The sequence below is a fragment of the Monodelphis domestica genome, chromosome 7 (assembly GCF_027887165.1).
Source record: "Monodelphis domestica isolate mMonDom1 chromosome 7, mMonDom1.pri, whole genome shotgun sequence".
Taxonomy (NCBI): Eukaryota; Metazoa; Chordata; class Mammalia; order Didelphimorphia; family Didelphidae; genus Monodelphis; species Monodelphis domestica.
In genome coordinates this window covers 219,092,299-219,112,136 of record NC_077233.1, presented here as the reverse complement: position 1 = coordinate 219,112,136, position 19,838 = coordinate 219,092,299, and the positions used below count along the sequence as shown (strand labels likewise).

At 38.1% G+C, this 19,838-nt stretch overlaps 1 protein-coding gene across 8 annotated transcripts in view; it reads right to left on the bottom strand.

Moving 5' to 3' along the window:
* MAD1L1 (mitotic arrest deficient 1 like 1) overlaps positions 1-19,838 on the bottom strand; it is a 999,035-nt gene that overhangs the window by 395,745 nt on the left and 583,452 nt on the right. For all 8 annotated transcript variants that reach the window (XM_056804306.1, XM_056804308.1, XM_056804307.1 and 5 more), the window contains one exon: positions 5,796-5,884. In XM_056804306.1, the coding sequence (XP_056660284.1) occupies positions 5,796-5,884 (89 nt within the window). The remainder of the gene's footprint in view (positions 1-5,795; positions 5,885-19,838) is intronic.

The following is a 19,838-nucleotide window of genomic DNA, read 5'->3' as shown; positions in this document are numbered from 1 at the left end:
CCACATTAACATGCTGCCCAAAGAGGTGGTCATTATATAGGCTACTGTCGTCATAATGACTGAGTGCCTACCAGATGCCAGGCACTGGAAAGACGATTGCTGAGGATACAAGGAAATACAAAACTGTCCCTGTTCTTGAGGAGTTCACAATCTAATGGGAAGGACAAGCATATAGTTATGGACAAACAAGCTTTATAATCCAGGGAGGGAAAGCACTGATGTTAAGATCAAGAAAAGCTGCTTGTAGAAGATGGGACTTTAGCGGGGACCTGAAGGAAGTCAGGAGACAGAAATTAGGGAGAATAGTGCAGGCATGGGGACCAGCCAGAGAAAATGCTTGAGCCTGAAGGAGGCCATTATGTGGAAGTCCTGAGGGGTAGGGGGAGGTATCAGAAGGGAAAAGTAGGAGGACAAATTGTGAATAGTCTTTTTGTTTTTCCTTTTCCTTTTTTTTCCCCTGGCCCTTACCTTCTGTTTAGAATACTTCTAAGACTCATGGGCAAGGGTTAAGTGACTTGCCCAGGGTCACACAGTTAGGAAGTATCTGAGGTCAAACTTGAATCCAGGACCTCCTGTCTCTAAACCTGGTGCTCTATCCACTGTGCTATCTGGCTGCCCTCAGGGTTTCATGAATAGCAGGCAGGTGCGATCAATGACAGTGCAGTGGAGGATAGGATGTAGAGGGTACAGAGCTGTGGCAGGGACTGATGGCTGCAGAAGGTAGAGGTCTAGGCTGAGGTGATGTGAGGGAGTGTCAGAGCCAAGATGGAGACAAGTGCGAGAGATACTGCAAAGGTGACAAGGAGAGGCCTTGGCAACAGGCATGGGAGGAGGGGGCAATGGGGAGTGAGTGACCAAGGAGGACATCAAGGTTTAGTTCAAGAAATGATTCCTCAAGCCTGCAGAGGCAGGCAAGCTAGGAGGCCTGGAGGAATGGGGAAGAATTCAAGGGTGGGATGATCCTGAGCCCTGGTTAGGGCATGATGCTGGAAGAGGTTTGGGAGGCAGTTGGAATTGCTAGAATGGAAGTCAGCAGGGGATCATGATCCTAAGCAGAGCTAAGAGATCACCCAGGGGAAACAGGATAGGAAGAGAAGAAAGGAGGGCCCAGGCTGGTCTCCTGGAGGATTCCCACAGACAGAAGAAGGAGGAAGACTCAGAACAGGCAGGAGGAGGAGGAGGAAGGAGTTGTTATTGTTCAGGCCCTCTGTGACCTGTGAATATACCGGAGTGGCTGGCCATTTTCGTTTCCAGCTGAGAAAAGGGAGACTAACAGATTTCAGCAGCTTGCCCAAGGCCATACAGCCAGATCTGAAGTCATGTCTTCCTGACTAGCCACTGTGTCGCCCAGCAGCCTCGCTCAAACCAAGAGAGAAGCTATGGTGGAGAAGGGAGTGATCAATGGTGTCAAAGGCTGCAGGCAGGCCGAGAAGAAACCTGAGGATTGATGAGGGTTATTAGAATGGACAAGAGATCATTAATGACGTTTGAGAGAGCAGTTTTAGTAGAATGAAGAAGCAAGATGGGAGAGTTTAAAGGCAAGAGAGAGAAAAGATCATGGAAGCACTGATAGTACATGGCAAAATGATCAAGAAGCTTGATATTCCTTCAACACACACAAGGGGGAAGCACTAGGACAGTAGCTAATAAGGATGGATGGATGGATGGATGGATGGATGGATGGATGGATGGATGGATGGATGGATGGATGGATGAAGGGAAGCTTTTCTCTGTCTCAAGGACATAGGAGCTCACAGGCAAGGAGAGATGGAAGAGGGTAAGAATGAAGGGGGAATGTTCACCAGGAAACAAGATGGAACAGAATACGGGTGCAGAGAGGGGTTAGGCTTGGTAAGATGGGGAACCTCGTCATAGGCAATAAGGGTCACTGAGAAAGAAGGCAGAAGGTTCCAGAGGGATGTGGGGCGAGAAGAAGCAAGGGGGTGGGGGAAGCTCTCATATTTTCCAGCAATACAGAACATAGCTCTTGGCTAAAGGGAAGGGTTGTAGGGGGAGTCACAGGAAATCTGAGGAGAAAGGAAATGAGCTACAAGGATGAGTGAGAAGTGAGCTAGAGTGTGGTAAAAAAATTGCCTTCCTATATAGTGAGGGCCCAGTTTAGGCTGACAAATGTTTAATGGATTCAGTCAAAATGTTATGGGGTTCAGATGTGTACCCCTGGGGTTTGGGAAGGATACCTTTTGCAAGAATGCAAGACTCCAAAACAGCTTAAGAACATAAAGAGAGGGGGCAGCTGGGTAGCTCAGTGGATTGAGCCTACAGACGGGAGGTCCTAGGTTCAAATCTGACCTCAGACACTTCCCAGCTGTGGGACCCCGGGCAAGTTACTAGACCCCCATTGCCTAGCCCTTACCACTCTTCTGCCTTGGAGCCAATACACAGTATTAACTCCAAGACAGAAGGTAAGGGTTTTATTAAAAAAAAGAGAGAGAGAAAGAGAGAGAGAGAGAGAAATTTATTAATTTAGGGAGTAAGGTTGAGAATGGCCAGGAGGATTGGTTCCACTGGTGGAAAAGCAAGATGGGGAGCAGTTCCTTGGGAGGACAGCATGAATGGAAAGGCTGTTCCCCATGAGGACAGCATGGATGGAAAAGCTGTCCCCCAGACGACATCAGTTCTGAGGATTTTATACTCTTTACAAAGGAGAGTGTTAGTCACTCAGGTGTTTGGTGGGGTGAGGTGGTCATCTGACTGGGGTCTGTCTGGAGGCATAAAGATTCATCTCTTTGTCCATCTTAAATCTAGAGGACAAAAGAAGATAAACATCTCAGGACCCTATGGGGGTCATTGGGTGTTTCTAGGTTCAGAGTCACGAGGATGTAAGGGAGGAGCAAGGGAATTTCCCTGATAATAGTTCGCCTGGGTTTCTGGAGGTACGGTGCCCATGTCAAGTACAGTTTTGTGATTTTCTCTAGCCTTTGTTCATCTACAGAGACAGCATGAAATAATAAGGGAGCCCAAGAGAACAATGATGAATTCTTAAGACAAGATTCCATCAGGATTTTAGTAGGAATCAACTTAAACTGCAGTGAAACAGATTGAATAATTTCTATTTTCTGCTTAACCACAACTCAAGTTAAACATATTCAGCATTTTACTTGTGCCCCTTCTCTGACCAGCTGCCAAAACAGAAATGCTGATATTGCCTGGAGATGACACACCAGCGTTTTCTCAGCAAAGCAAGTTACATAAATGTTGACCTAAATTTCTATTAATTAAACACTAAGACTCTTCCACAGCTGTGTCTCTAATCCCTCTGACAATGAAAAAGTTATAACAAAGCTTTTAAATATATGTGTATATATATGTACACAATACATAAATGTGTATATTTAAACATGAAAAGTTTGCTGCCCTTTACATCTACCTGTTAAGATCTATTTGGCCTTACAGAGCTCACAGTTGTTGAGGAAAGAATGGAACTAAATTGTAATATTCTTCTGGAAATCAGGTGTTAATCACTGAGGAGAGAAGAGATATGTTTCTAAATTAGTAATATAGTTCAAAGATTTAACTAAGGGGAACTTATGAGACAGGCTTTTAAAAAGTCCATTAAAACTCCCAAATGGAAAGAAGAGGCGGAAAACAGTCAGAATCTTGTTGAAGTGAATCTATAAAATACAGAATGTTTAAAAGAAAGAAAAAAATGCCATTTTAAGTACCATTCCCAAAGCACAAGTACAATCACAGTTCTTAAACGGCCTATATAAGAACAATAATTTGCATCAGACTGTTAAGATCAAGTATTGTATTTCATCATTGTGTACTACATTTAGCAGCATTTCTACTTCAACCCTTTATTCACACATTGATGGAAGGAGAAGAGAAGGATTCATATTTAAAGAAGTTGATTCAAACAATAATAACAGCTAGTGTTTCGTGTAACACTTCAAGATTTGTAATGGGCTAAGGAAGCTAGGAGGTGCTGTGGATACCAAACACTGAACCTGGAGTAAGGAAGATTTGAATTTCACATCCTGCCTCAGACATTTCTCAACTGTGTGACCCTGGGCAAGTCTCTTAAGCTCTTAGTCTCAGTTCCATCATATGTAAAATTGGGATACAGACACTCTTAACTCCAGAGTTATTGGTTTTTTTGTCTAGGGGGAGAATAAAATGAGATAACATCTGTAAAATATTTTAAACATTATGAAAACTCTATATAAATTTAAAACACTATATAAATTCTATTTTATTGTATTATTAACTCATTAGATCCTCACAAGAATGCTGGAAGGTAGGTGTTATTAATAACCTCCATTTAAAAGATGATAAAACTAAGACAGCAAAGTTGTGATTGGCTAAGGGTTGCATAGCTACTAAACAGAGGCAAAATTCGAATTCAGGTTTTCCTGACTCCAAGTACAATCACCATTTGTGAGGTTAATTAAGCAAGTCATTTTACCCCTGTGGGCCTCAGTTTTCTCATCTGTAAAATGACAGGGTTAAACTTGATATCTAATACTCTTCTTAACTCAAAATTCTATGACTCAGTAATGAAAAAGGCCATTCCCTAATAGATTAATGATAAAAGGAGATGAATCATTCTCAAAAAAGAATAAACTATTAAAAAATTATCTGCAAGACCATCTCCTAATCATTAACAATAAGAGAAATGAAAATCATAACACTTTTTAGATTTCATATTACCTGTGGCAAATTAGCAAAAATGACAAAGATGACAATAATCACCACTGAGGAGCTGTGGAAAGATAGGTACACTAATGCACTGTGAAATAGTCTATTCATCATAGAAAGCAATTTGGAATTATGCTATTAAAGTGATTAAAATATCCATTCATTGTGACCCAGACTGCTATTATATCACTGATATTACAGGTTATATATAATTATGTTTCATAATATGCAATTATATATATTTATTCTATATTTATAGTACATATTTGCCATATACACACACAACGAGGAAGTCAATAATACAAAAAAAATCAAGAAGAAATATATTTATTTGACATCAACAAATGATAGTAGATTGAAGAGAAAATTACCAGGTACAAACAAGGAAGAAAACAGCTTGGCCACAAGGACTGACATAGTACCTGGAAGCAACCATGCAAGAGATCTTCAAAAGTGACCTAGCAACAGGTGCTCATCATTAAGGAAAGATTTGACATAGGTCTTCAATGTTCATAGGGCTTTGGCTTCAGGGTGGAGCCCTCTTAAGGCCATTAGCAGTTCAGGTAAGGGAACAAGTACTGGGACCCAAAGGAATTCTCTAAGCATCCTTTCCCCTCAGGGTAGGAGAGCAGGCAATGTGATGGAGCAGAATTGTTCCTCTTCTATAGAAGGGAAGATTAGGGGTCACAAGGCACAGGGAGAGGTGGAAGGACAGCAGATTATAACCAGATAAAGGAACAGAAGAGAACTAAGCAGGTTCTAGGTGTCAATGGTAGAATGAATTAAAGAAAGAGAAAAGAAAAAAAAGTTAAGAGGAAATAGCCCCTTGTTGAAAAGGTAAAAGGGTCTTGAGTATGGGGGTGAGAGAAGCCACTGTGAAGAAGAAAATGAAGTCAAATTTGGCCTCAGACACGTCCTAGCTGTGTGACCCTGGGCAAGTCACTTAACTCTGATTCCTTAGCCTTTACCAATTTAGAACCAGTGCACAACATTGATTCTAAGCTGGAAGGTAAGGGTTTAAAAAAAAGAAGAAGAAAGAGAGGGGCAGTTTTCTAGAGTGAAGCATGCAGCAATGATCAAGGGCAATTGTCATCTTACAATACTTCCTCTCCTCCTGGGAACTTTCTGGTACTCACCTGAGGGCGTTCAACTCATCATTGGACACAAACAAGCTCTGATCAACTGAACCGGTCTGAGATTTCAAGATTTTTAGCTCCATCTCCAGCTAAGAGAAAAAATACCAACAAGGGAAGAAAAGTTAATATGCTGGTGATTACATACAATCTACACCTCAGCAAAGAAGAATCAAGTTCAAAGTGTTTTCTAGATCAATGTCCCACATCTCTCTATTTCTCACATCCTATACTGTGGGATTCTAAAGAAAATATTTAACTCACATGGGCTGATGAGCAGGAAAGCAAAGATTCTAAAAACCTGGAGACCTGACAAATTCAAGCTCTTGCACTTCTTTAAAACACCTGTGACTAAATTAATTTGTATTTTTTTTGTGTGTCTACAAGAGCTCACATTTTCAGTTATGAGTAACTTGCAAAGCTAAGAGTAAGTTTTCACATGGCTCAAAGTATATTGAAAGAAAAATTACTTCAATCTTATTTATTTGTATTTTGAGTCAAGCATCTGGATCCCTAGGAATGACATAAAAATGTGAGCTGTTGATTGATATTGTTGTTCTCCTTTTGCAATGATAGAGGCCAAATAGAGAAAGACCAAGAACAAGTGACTATTCTATGATTATTCTTTTATATTTGGTGTACTATTGTGTAGGTAAACAAGGGGACGACTTTGTGTAACTGAAGAAAAGTAATGAAATGTAAAGCTTATCTCCTGTAGACTGCCAGCATCTTTGAGATAAATACAACAGCAGAAAATAAAACTTGAATGATTTTTATTTCATCTTATTCTCATGCAGGTTTGATTTATTATATGAGGCCTCTATATTTTGAGGGCTTTTAATTCCAATTAGTTTAGAACTTATAAGTATTCAGCATGACAATATCAATCAAAACTGTCTTGGAATTTTTATGGAGAAATCTCATGTCTGGGCAATTGTGGAAAATAGGTTTGTCTGAGATGATGCTCCAGTGCTAGCTAGCACAAATTATCTGTTCAATGGTTAGGACATTTTCAGGTTTCTATTTGTAATGTGGAGATCTCTTATCTGTTGGTTTATAAAAGACAGTTTCAGGTGTATAATTCTTGCTACTGGAAATTATCTGTCTAGGTACTTTGCAGATAGTATATTTTTGTAATTGATTGCTATGAGTAATTTTTATTTAACAACAGTTGCTAAAAAAAAAGTAAATGGTAGCCTGGCAGAAATTAGGTTTATAGGGGCAGCTGGATGGCTCAGTGAATTGAGGACAGGCCAGGGATGGGAGGTCCTGGGTTCAAATTTGACCTAAGACACTACCTAGCTATGCAGCCCTGGGCAAGTCAAAACCCCTGTTGTCTTGGCCTTCATTCTTCTCTTTTAGAATCAATATGCAGTATTGATTCTAAGATGAAAGGTAAGATTAAAAAAATTCTGTTTAGACTAACATCTCACACCATACACCTTTACCTAGATATAAAGTCCTACATCAAAAACAGATTAGAAGAGTGTAGAAGAAATTACCTTACAAATCTATAGATAGAAGAGTTCATGACTAAGCAAAAGAGAGGACTACAAAAGATAAAATGGATAATAAATAAATCAATCAATCAAATAAAAATTTGAAAATCTTTGCACAAATGGAGTTAAAAAAGAAACATAAATGATGGAGAAAAAACTTTCCAGCCAATTTTACAGTTAAGGACCACACATAGAAGAAATATAAAGAATTTATTCAAATTGTAAAAACTAAGAGCCATTCCCCAGTACATAAAAGATCAAAAGATATAAGCAGATATTTTTCTATGAAAGAAATTCAAGTTCTTGACAGTTATGTTTTAAATAATGATGTGAATCATTAATAATTAGAGAAATGGAAATTAAAACAATTTTGAGGTTCTACTTACATCCATCAGACTGACACAGGTGACCAAAAAAAAAAACAAACAGTGAGAAATATTAAAGGGGCTCTCAGAAAACAGGCAAATAAGTGCAATGTTGATGAAGTTTTGAATTGGTCTAGATATTCTCGAAAGCAATTTGGAGTGATGCCCCCAAAGTTCCTAAACCACAAATACCCTTTGATACAGCTACTAAGCCTCCATTACAAAGATATCAAAGAGACAAAAGGACTGATGTACCAAAAGTATTTTAGCAGCTTTTTGGAGTGGCCAAAAACTAGAAAATCAGAGACTGCCCTATTGGGAAATGGTTAAACAAATTGCAGTATATAGATGTAGTAGAATAACACAGTGCCTTAAGGACCTGATAAAACGGACAGTTTCAGAGGACAGGAAGATTTCTATAAAGCAACACAGAATACAGAGAGAAGAACCAGGAGAACATTAAGAAGAAAAACATCTTTGAAAGATTAGAACTCTAATCAATGCAAAGGCAAACCAGGAATGCAGAAATCTGAACATGAAAAATTGTACTCACTCCTTTTAACAAAAGAGATTAACTTGCCATATGCAAAAATACAGACATTTGAGCCTGATCAATGCAAGAATTAATTTTGTTATTTTATATATGTTTATCATAAGGGTTTTATTTTTCATTGTGTTGCTATTCACGGGGGAGGGGGGGCGCAGGAGGTAGTAAGTGGCAGAAATAAATGCATAAAAAATAAGTTAATTATAAAATGGGGAAAGAGAATAGGGAAAAAAAATATGGTAATGTTGCATAGTTTCTACTATTTCCTTGAAAATCAGAATTGATTGACAGAACCAGTCCTGTTACAGATGAGCTTTCTGTGATTCTAATAACAATGACAGTCCATTCCATTTTTGTAAACAAATCTGCTTGACAACCATTCGTCTAATGCTTTTTTGGGCTGACATATTATTTATGTGGATAGTGGCCAGTTTGGGCCTTTTGGTTCCATTCTTAGATCTTAGCTATTTCCTAGGCACATTCGAGAGGTCAACCAATATTGATTATCATCTTCAACATTATCTCGTTCTCAACATTTTTTGACAAGGCTAAAGTCACTATGCTGCTATTAACATTTCGTTACTATTTAATAAAATTGTGCATATTGGTAGTTCTGTTGACTATTCTAAATATTCATTATTTAGGTTACTGTTATATCCAGGTGGCAGTGAGCAATGCAGCTGTAGCACAACCCCAGAGGTTGCACCTAGACCCAGGTTGCATACTACATATAATTCTTTGGAGGCTGTGAGCTCCGCTATTCATCTGTTACCCACTACTTCTTCCATGGCTAACAAGCTCCTGTTCTCCTGTTTCTGGCCATTCCAGGAAAAAGATGGGATCAGACCAATAATAGAGAGGAAAGCAAAAGTGCAACTGTTTTAACCACTTTCCTTAATATAACTGTCCTGTCATTCTTTATACTAACAACTTTTGTTTATTTTGTTCCTTGTGTCTTGACAAAAAACAAAACAAAACAAAACACTTAATTAATACTTACTTATAACAAGGTTTAATGCAACAAGGGTTAATGCAACAGAGATGTATAAGCATCACAATCTTCCCATTACAGCATCCATAGAAAAAATATCATAATCACACTCTTCTTTCCATAATATTTTGCAGTTTAATAAAGCTTTTTCCTTATAGCAATATGGATTTGGTAATGCAAGTTGATATAGGCCCAGTATATAAATAAGGCTTAAGGACCAGGTTCCAATCTGAATTTTTTGGCTCCAAATCTAGTGCTCTTTGTACTGTACCATATTAACTCATTTAAATTAATCACTTATTAACTGCTTACTACATGCAAAGGCTGTGCTAAGTGCTGAGGCTCTAGCATAGGCATGTCCATGATCTCAACTTTTGTGTTTACAAAACATACAGTGTTTTAGTATTTGTTAGTTTCTGCAAATTTTAAAAGAGAATTAAGGATGAGCCTAGGCCTTATGAGTATAATTCTCAAAGTAATGCTACCTTTCTTTTAGGAAAGCAATTCTGAATGAAAATGTTTGCTTCATAGTATCTCTTAAATATTAAAATTTTTCTTTTCTCAAATATGTCTTCAGAATAGATATAATGATTAGACTAACTTTTTATTAGACTAATTAGAGTTTACAGCGTGGGAATTGTAAGGTGAAGAAGTCAATCTTGTAAAAAATGTTCACCTTGTCTGACAAAACACACTCAAGAACCTAGAATAGGGCTATGCCAAGACCCCAGGACCTTCTCAGTTCTGTTAAACAATGACACATTCTTCACTCCAGGATGCAGCTGCATAGCTAAGTGGATTAGAGATGGGAGGTCCTAGGTTCAAATCTGATCTCAGACCCTTCCTAGCTGTGTGACCCTGGACAAATCACTTAACCCCCACTGCCTAACCCTTATAGTAAGACAGAAGGTAAGGGTATTTAAATATATATATATATATATATATATATATATATATTTTTTTTTTTTTTTTTTTTGGAGGGGAGGGGGGGGTTACAAACCCAGCAGTACTATGGCTGGATCAAAAGGCAGACAGTCTTTTATCACCCTTTGGGCATAGTTCCAGATTGTCCTCCAGAATGGTTGTATCAATTCACAACCCCACAAGCAATGAAATAAAGTCCCTACTTTGCCACATCTCCTCCAGCATTCATTACTTTTCTTTGCTGTCATGTTAGCCAATCTGCTAGGTGTGAGTTATTTTGATATGGAGAATGGCTTGATTTTTTGTACAATTGATGTAGCTCTTTGTAAATTTGAGTAATTAAACCTTTGTCAGAGGTTTTTATGAAGATTGTTTCCCAATTTGTTGCTTCCCTTCTGATTTTAGTTACATTGGTTTTGTTTGTACAAAAACTTTGTACAAACTATATATATATATTCTTTACTCCCAGACTCATGGAGGGGCCATTTCTGTAGATTGGTCCTTTAGGTCAATGCCTTATAATTAAGAAAATTTTTATTTTCTTATAATTAAGAAAAAAATTTATAAGGAGTAACAATAATCATCAATCAATGCCTAGGTCGGCATACACCAATGATGGGCAAGTATACAAACATCAGTGATAGGGAAGAGAAAAATTTGTAATTTGTTTCTTCCAATTTTCCTATAAAGAGGCCTGTTATCGGTTAAAAATAAACAAACACCCCCCCCCCCCCCCGCCACCCTTCCTCACAGATTTCATGGAGAGTAAGGGAGGAAAGGAAAAAGGAGGGCTGCTCGCAGGCATCCATCCAGCATTATCAGCCTCTTCTCCCTCAGTGCTTTATTCATTTGTAGCAACCGCGACTAGTAATTACATCTCTTAATTTAGGAGAGCGAGTAGGAGAAAGGAATATAAATTCATGTATTAACTTTAGAGATTGGAAATGGAGAGAGTGAACCTACTCTCCAGGAGATTATATTTGGAAATGAAATAGAGCGACATTTGGTATAAACTTGAAAAATTGCTCTCTTTAGCAGCAACAGGAGCCAAAAGACCACAGAGCCAACTGTATCAGAGTAGAGGCTTAATGTGAGAGGTTATGTGTAAGGAGTGTGAATACATTTAAATGAATATTATATTGTATGCACATGTTGGCGTGATCAAGAGACACACTACTCCAAAAACAAATAAAATCTCCTTTAGGATCCTGTTGGTTAAGAGATCATTTTTAGCCAGTTAAAGGATCTAGACATGGCAATAACCAACCTTCCAGTGTGAATGTAACATGGGTCTCTGGATAGATGTGATCCAATTCATTTGTCCTTTTGTAAAATTCTCATTGAATGACCAATATGGAAGTATGTCCTATACATTTGTGAACCCAGATCAAATTGTCTATCATTTCTGGGAGGAGGGAGGAAATGGAAGGAGGCACACAATTTGGATTATAATTTAGGAAAATGTACGTGAAAATTGTTACGATGTGCAATTAGGAAAATAAAATGTCTTTTAAAAAATTAAAAAAACTTTATTAGTGTGGATAGATAAATATGTTAAATACAAAAAAACCTCCCAAAATACCATACCTGAATGATGGATAATCTATTAAGTCTAGAATCCTTAATAGGCTAAAAGCTTAAATATTCTTTTTTTTTTTAAACCCTTACCTTCTGTCTTAGAAATGATTACTGTGTATTGGTTCCAATACAGAAGGGTGGTACGGGCTAGGCAATGGGGGTTAAGTGTTTTGCCCCAAGTCTTACAGATAGAGAATGTCTTAAGTTGAACCCAGGACCTCCTATTTGTAGGCCTGGCTGTTAATCCACTGAGCTCCCCAGCTGCCCCCAAATACTCTTCCCCACCCCCCAATCTTTACTTTCTGTCTTAAAATCAATACTGTATATTGGTTCCAAGGCAGAAGAGCGTTAAGGGCTGGGAAATGCAGGTTAAGTGACTTGCCCAGGGTCACACAGATAGGAAGTGTCTGAGGCCACATTTGAATCCAGAACCTCCCATCTCTGGGCCTGACTCTCAGTTCACTGAGTGACCCAGCTGCCCCCAGCCCCCCAATAATTTTTTTTTTAACAAACAGGAGCTTGACAGAAATTTTTATTTCATTTTCTATAGAGTCTGAAGGTCTAGTATGTAAATAGGATTTAGACTAACTTCTAACAAGTATTAGACAAAAGCAATAAGGATTTGTTTCCGTTGGGTAAAAAGGAGCATGAAATTAATTTTTGTTCTGTTTGCCTGGGAGCAATGATATTTCTCCAGCATTAGCATGAATGAAGTAGTTGTGATCTGGTAACAGGAGAGATAGAGGTGAGACTCATAGATCTGAGTCAGAGAAGGTCTCTCTGGAACTTGGTTCAGTTCTTATATATTCCTTGTTTAATGAATCAAAAAATATTTCTGAATGTCTCTGAGCCCTGCACCTAAAATGATACACCTTCATTCCCTGTTAGACCTTATGACAGTCCAAGCAACTAGAGTTTATTGGAAGTGCATGAGGTGTGTCTGGGGTCGTGGTGACTAGAAAACTACACATATAAACAGTAAGTCGGTTTGGCAGCAGGAACTAATGCTAGCAATGGAGAAGTTGGCCTATTTCCAACACTTTGCACTTCTTGTGCTTTTCCCAGTCAATCAACAGTTATTGCAGACCTCTAATCTTTGTACTACAAAAGGTGTGCTACAAGTGATGCAGTTAGACCATCCCCATGACAGTATTAGTCTTTGTTTTCCCCTCAAAAACACGGAACAGAATTTCTAATACTGATGTGATAGAATAACAAGGCTCCTTTTAGGGCTTGTAACTTTTTTTTTTCTTTAAACCCTCACCTTCTGTCTTGGAGTTAATACTGTGTATTGGTTTCAAGACAGAAAAGTGGTAAGGGCTAGGCAATGGGGGTCAAGTGACTTGCCCAGGGTCACACAGCTGGGAAGGAAGTGTCTGAGGCCAGATGTGAATCCAGGATGTCCCATCTCAAGGTCTGACTCTCAATCCACTGAGCTACCCAGCTGCCCCCTTACGCTTGTAACTTCTTAGTGAGGAGAGGGAGAGAAAGGAAGGAAAATGAAGCCTGTTGAAGATTCTCCCATGTGCTAACCCATAGCCACTCTAACCACTGTGCCTGGTGTCCAGAGTATTAAGGGCAAGTGCTGTGTATTTCAAGCTGTTCATAAAATCATATAAGGGCACCCACCTCTCTCCATTCTTGCCTTCAAGCAGTCTGCCTCTTCCCAAGCCTGAGTTTTTCAGCAATTTCAATATTTCTATAGAGTCCTCTGAACTGCATTGAGACTGGCAGGCAAACAAAACCTCTGAGTGCACCTTTTCATTCAGACTCCACAGAGCTCACCACTTATTTATCTTGGCCTTTGACAAACTACTTCTACCCCAGGCAGCATCCTCCCTGCCTCAGTCCATAGTTAAGCCTCCTGTGAATATCTCCCAATGGATTTACCACTTGCATCTCCCCATCACACATCGTGTATGACTTTATTTAAGGAGCAATGGCAGGGACACTCACTACACTATATTCATACACTCAAAAACTGCATCAGCAACACTGGTCTTGGCAAAGAGATGGACTATTTCCCACAGCAACTAAGCAACTCCTGAATATATGCTTATATCTCCTGTATACAAACAAGAAGATAATTCCTCGCTGGTTATTCCTGGCAACAATAGTGATTGTTGGTAATAAATAAGGCATTCATTATTTCTCAGCTAAAAGTGGCTAACTCAGTGCTTTCCTAGGTCCCTTTTAAATTTCGACCAGAACATTATAAACACAGGAAGACAAGGAAGAACTGCTGGTAATGCCGTAAAGTACTTTAAAACTATTTTCTTCTACATCTCTGACATTACAGGCAAACTCTAAGAAAGGGATTCCATATTCTCCTGTGAGTCATAGATCTGGCTCTATAGCAGAGATAAAGAACAGAAATGTTTGCTCTGTTGCATGGGTTCAGCAGCATGTTCTGAATAATGTTGTGGAAAGTAGGATCTGGCATGCATCTTCAAAAATGGAGGGCATTTTTACATTATATAAATCTCTACAATCAACAACAGAAAGCCATTTTTACAAATCAGAACAGAAGGGATTATCATAAAGGGGGGAAAAAAGTAGAAACTATTCTAGAAAAAAATAGCACGAAGGAATTAGGTCTTTGAGAAATTAATGAAGATAAGCCCCCATCCCCTTAATCATACGATAGGATGGATGGTAAAACCTACAGACAACATTAACAAATGATACCTCATGTAAATTCACAATTATCTAGCTAGTTCCAAAATTTGAGTCATAGACCATCACAGATTACTCCACAGGCAAATCATACCAAAATCTAGGATTCAAAAGCAGTGTGGTCATAAATAAACAAAATATACAATTTACCCCAGATGCTACATATCTCTGATCACCAATTAGGAAAGGAGAATGATTAAAATAGACACAAATAAAACCACCAGAACCATAAGGTACTTTATCACACTGGAGTTTTAATTGAGTGGATGGAAATAATATAGTCAACTGGTGTCCTACACATCAGTAGATATGCTTTGGACTGTACTGTCCAATTGTACTGTCAATATTACTATGTAAAGAGTGTATAGGAAATCTCGCAAATGATACCTTACAATGGGATCTAGGGTAGTAAAATTAAACTACTTCCTAAACTGACCTAAAACAATCACTAAAAAATAATCTGAAAATTTTTAAATTCTACCATATTAGAAAATGTACATTGCAAGATAGTCTAGTAGTTCCAGATTTCAAACTATATTGCAAAATGTTAATCATCAAAACAATCTAAAACTGGCTAGGAAATAGACTAGTAGATTAGTGGAATTCACAGTAGATAATGACCATAGTAATCTAGTGTCTGATAAACACAAAGATCCAAACTTTTGGGACAAGAATTCACAATTTGACAAAAAACTACTGGGAAAAACTGAAAGCAATTTTGCGATATTAGGTATAGACCAAAATCTCACACAATATACCAGAAATAGACACAAAGAATACATGATTTAAACATAAAAGGATGATGCCATAAGTAAATTAGGAGAGCATAGAATAGTTTACCTGTCAGATCTAGAGTAAGGGAAGAATTTATGACCAAACAAGAGATAGAGAGCATTAGAGAATATAAAATGGATCATTTTTATTACAATAAATGACAAAGGTTTTTACAAACAAAACCAAGGTATCCAGGTTTAGAAGAAAAGAAGAAAACTGGGGTAGAGGGTGGGGGATTTACAGCATGTTTCTATGATAAAGGCCTCATTTCTCAAATATATAGAGAAATAAGTCAAATTGATAAAAATACAAATTATTCCTCAATTGATAGTCAAAAGATGATCAGGCAGTTCTCAGATGAAGAATCAAAGCAATTTTTGTCATATTTTAAAACACACTAAAACATTATTTCTTAGAAAATATGAATTAAAACAATTCTAAGGTACCATCTAACACATATCAGATTGGTGAAATGACAAAAAGGAAAATGACAAATGTTAGAAGGGATGTGAGACAATTGGACACTAATTTCTCCATGGTGGAGTTGAACTAATCAAACCACTCTGGAAAATAGTTTGGAACTATTCCAAAAGAACCATAAAACTTTGCATACCCTTTGACCCTATGTGTATAAAAATATTTATAGCAGCTATTTTTGTAGTGACAAAGAACTGGAAACCAAACAGTTGCCTATCAATTGAGAAATGGCTTAAAAAAGTGTGCTAGATGATGGTGATGGCATATTATTACACTTTAGGAAATGATGTACAGGAGCCAAGGCAGTGGCTTAAAAGCAACAAAATATGAAACTGTTTTGATAGTCCATTTGAACCAATCTTTAAAAGGTGTCTCAAAATGACAGGAGTTAAAAACAAACAGCAAGTGGGCAGCTGGGTAGCTCAGTGGCTGGAGAGCCAGGCCTACAGACGGGAGGTCCTAGGTTCAAATCTGACCTCAGACACTTCCCAACTGTGTGACCCTGGGCAAGTCACTTAACCCCCATTGCCTAGCCCTTACCACTCTTCTGCCTTGGAACACAGTATTGACTCCAAGATGGAAGGTATGGGTTTAAAAAAACAAACAAACAAAAAATAATACAGCAAGATAGAGTGAGTGGGCTCTCCCACCAAACACAACCTGAAAAGGAGACAGAGAGAAGTGATTTTCATGGAACGAGGGAGAACAAGAAGCAAAACAGCAGACAGAGAAGTGATGAAAGACCAGTCCCCACCTACTACACCAGATTCCACAAATGAGCATAGGCTAACTTTGGTATCATGAGAAATGGGCTACACCAATAAAAGAGCACCATAGACAAATCCCTTGAAGTCTCAGACCCTGGCATCAAGCACAAAGCCCAGAAGTCCATAATGCTAGGCCCTTTCAAGCCTACTCTGCTATGGTGAAGACCTAGTCCCAGGGCAAAATACCTCACAGTGCCAATCCTTACAAGCCAACAGAAAAGACAGAATAAGCAAGCAACTTTCAGAATTCCTAATTCACAGGACCAAAAAAAAAAAAAGTATAAAATAGTAAACAGCAGAATAAACATTTAACCCTTGAAAATGTTTATGCGGACAAAGAGAAAAACAAAGTACCAACAGGGGATGGTGAAATACAAGCAACCACATGCAAAATTTAAAAATAAACAAAAAACTAAACAAAGAAAATAAAAGGAATTGGTCTCAAGCTTTTGAAGTATTCAAAAAAGAATTCAAAAATCACATAAGACAGTAAAAGAAAAAATAGGGAAACGAAAATAAAGTAATGCAAAAAGAAAATAACAACTTAAAAACTAAAACTGGTCAACTGGAAAAAAAGAGACACAAAAATCAAAAAAAAGAAAAGAAAAAGAAAAGAAAAGTTTCTAAAAATAATGGAATTGATCTCCTGGGAAAAAAGGCAAAAAAATCCAAAGAAGAAAAAAGTGTCTGGACCAAATGGAAAAGGAGAATCAAAAAGGTAATGGAAGAAATTCAGTCTTTAAAACTTAGAATTGGGCAAATACAAACTAATGATTTAAACAAGACATCAAGAAAAAAAAATGTTTTTTAATTAAAAGAATGAAAAATATAGAAGAAAATTCAAAATGTCTCACTGAAAAAAAAAAAACAAATGACCATGAAAACAGATCCAAGAGAGCCAATTTAAGAATTATTTGAAAGAGCAGCTGGGTAGTATAATGGTTTGAGAGCCAGGCATAGAAATGAGATGTCCTAGGTTCAAATCTAGCTTCAGACACTTCCTGGCTGTGTGACCTTGAGCAAGTCACTTAACTCCCATTGCCTGGCCCTTATCACTCTTCTGCCTTAGAATCAATATAGAGTGTTGATTCTAACATGGAAAGGTTAGTATTGATCTTTATATCAATGGCCCATTGGTCTTGATTAATCACCTCTGTCAGGGACCTTTTGTTGATAGATAGTTGATGAATTTACGGGACACAATTTAATCTAACAAATTTATTAAACTATGAGACGGAAGAGGGACAGGAACAGGAGGCAAAAATTAGGATGAGATATCTTAACCTAAAACTTATATTTCTACACTATACCTAAAACCCCTCTGTCTCTCAAGGGACTTTCTTCTTATTCACCAGAGTGAATCTACACTCATCTATTCTTACTATCTACCTAAATACTAAATCTATCTTTTTAAACCTATTCTAAGTGATGATCTTTTACTTATATAATCCTCCTTAATTCTAGCTATCTTAAATAAATTAATCAGGAATGGCCATTAGGATTGGTATCCTGTCTATTTCTCACAGCAGGTGTTCCTGAAACTGCCGTAGCTATAGCCAGATGGAACAGTGACACTTGCTCTTTTCTCTCAATGAGAAAAAAAACACTCTCACCAACAAATCTCTCTTCCTATCTTTGAATTCAATTCTCTCAAATTCCCTCAAACAGTGATCACAGGAAATTTTCCAAACACCTACTCTCTGAGAGTAAGCTTCAGAGAGTGATCAATTAATCCAACTGTCTTGTCCTTGGGATTTCTGGGGATTCCAGGAATTTCTCTTAAGGAACTCACTGAAAATTCTCTCTGCTAAAAGGGATAGATTTAAAAGTGATCAATCTTTTCTCTAGACTGAAAACCTTACTTCTAACGAGAGCCTGTTTTTTAATTATGCTAATTAACTAATATATTAATTACAATTTACAGGTGGACATCAAGGGTTTAAAAAAAAATAAAGAATTATAAGACCACCTAAAAGTCATGATGGAAAAAGAAAAGCCTAGACATCATATTACAAGAAATGATCCAAGAAAACTGCCCTGATATTCTTTTTTTTTTTAAAACCCTTACCTTCCGTCTTGGGAGTCAGTACTGTATATTGGCTCCAACGCAGAAGAGTGGTAAGGGCTAGGCAATGGGGGTCAAGTGACTCGCCCAGGGTCACACAGCTGGGAAGTGCCTGAGGCCAGATTTGAACCTAGGACCTCCCATCTCGAGGACTGGCTCTCCAGCCACTGAGCTACCCAGCTGCCCCTGCCCTGATATTCTTAAACAAGAATGTAAAATAGAAATTGAAAGAATCCATTGATCATCTCCTGCAATAAATGCTCAATGTTATAGATATCTTCAAAGGTCCCAGGCCAAGGAGAAAATACTGCAAGCACCCAGAGAGAAACAATTATAAATCATGGAGCCCCCAGTTTGGATTACACAGAATCTGGCAGCTTCCACTTTGAAGGATGAGAAGGCTTGAATATAATATTCGAGAAGGCAAGGAAACTGGGTGAGAAATTGAGATTAACTCCACCCAACTTAATCTTTAGAATTTTAGTCACCAAGAATTATGCACCCCCACTTGAGGATTAAGTGTGGGAGAGGAAAGTCTATGACCCACATATGCTAGCAAATGACAAATCAGAAACAACTAATTGCCTCCGGGGATGTCCAGAGCCAAGTTTAAGCCACCATTGGTACATGTAAGGCACAGGAAGTGACAAAAAAACCTGCCTTTAAATTTCATGGTCACTTCTTATGAGAGGGTCTTCGCCGTGGAACCTGACCGTGAAGGAGCTTTAGCTTGAGATTTCAGAATTTCGGACTGCCTTTGAACTGCTACATGATGAGTGAAAAGGCTGACTCCATTCCTTGGCTATTTCTGGAGGCACCAGCCTCTGGAGAGGCCCATCATCTTGGGACTCCTTTTCCCTTGGCTTTCTGAAGTCACTAGGCCCTGGAGAGGCCCCTCATCTTGCAGGAGGCCTCATAGCTAGAAGCCGTGTTCAATTTAATACTTTTCCACCCTCTCCTCACCCTTTCTGGGGCCTTTGAATTCCTGCCTGGTTCAGACCAGGCCTGAGCAGCTATCTCTCTTTCATTTCCTTAATTTCTTCCCTCTATTTGTAAATAAACTACCATAAAAGCCATTCTGACTTGAGTAATTCATTGGGATTTAGTAATTAAATCCCTGGTAACTAACTTGAAATGTATACAGTCCAACCATAATTTTTACCCCTTACATTGGTTTACAACCAAGAATCACCTGGCCATCAAAATTGACTATATTCTTTCAGAGGAAAGTATGGTCATTTAATAAAATGGAAGATTTCTAAGCATTCCTGAAGAAAAGAGCAAATTTAAGCAGAAAATATGATGTCCAAATATAAAATACAAGTAAAGCATAATAAGGTAAATAACAAAGAGAAAAAATTTAAGGGCTTCCATCACATCAAA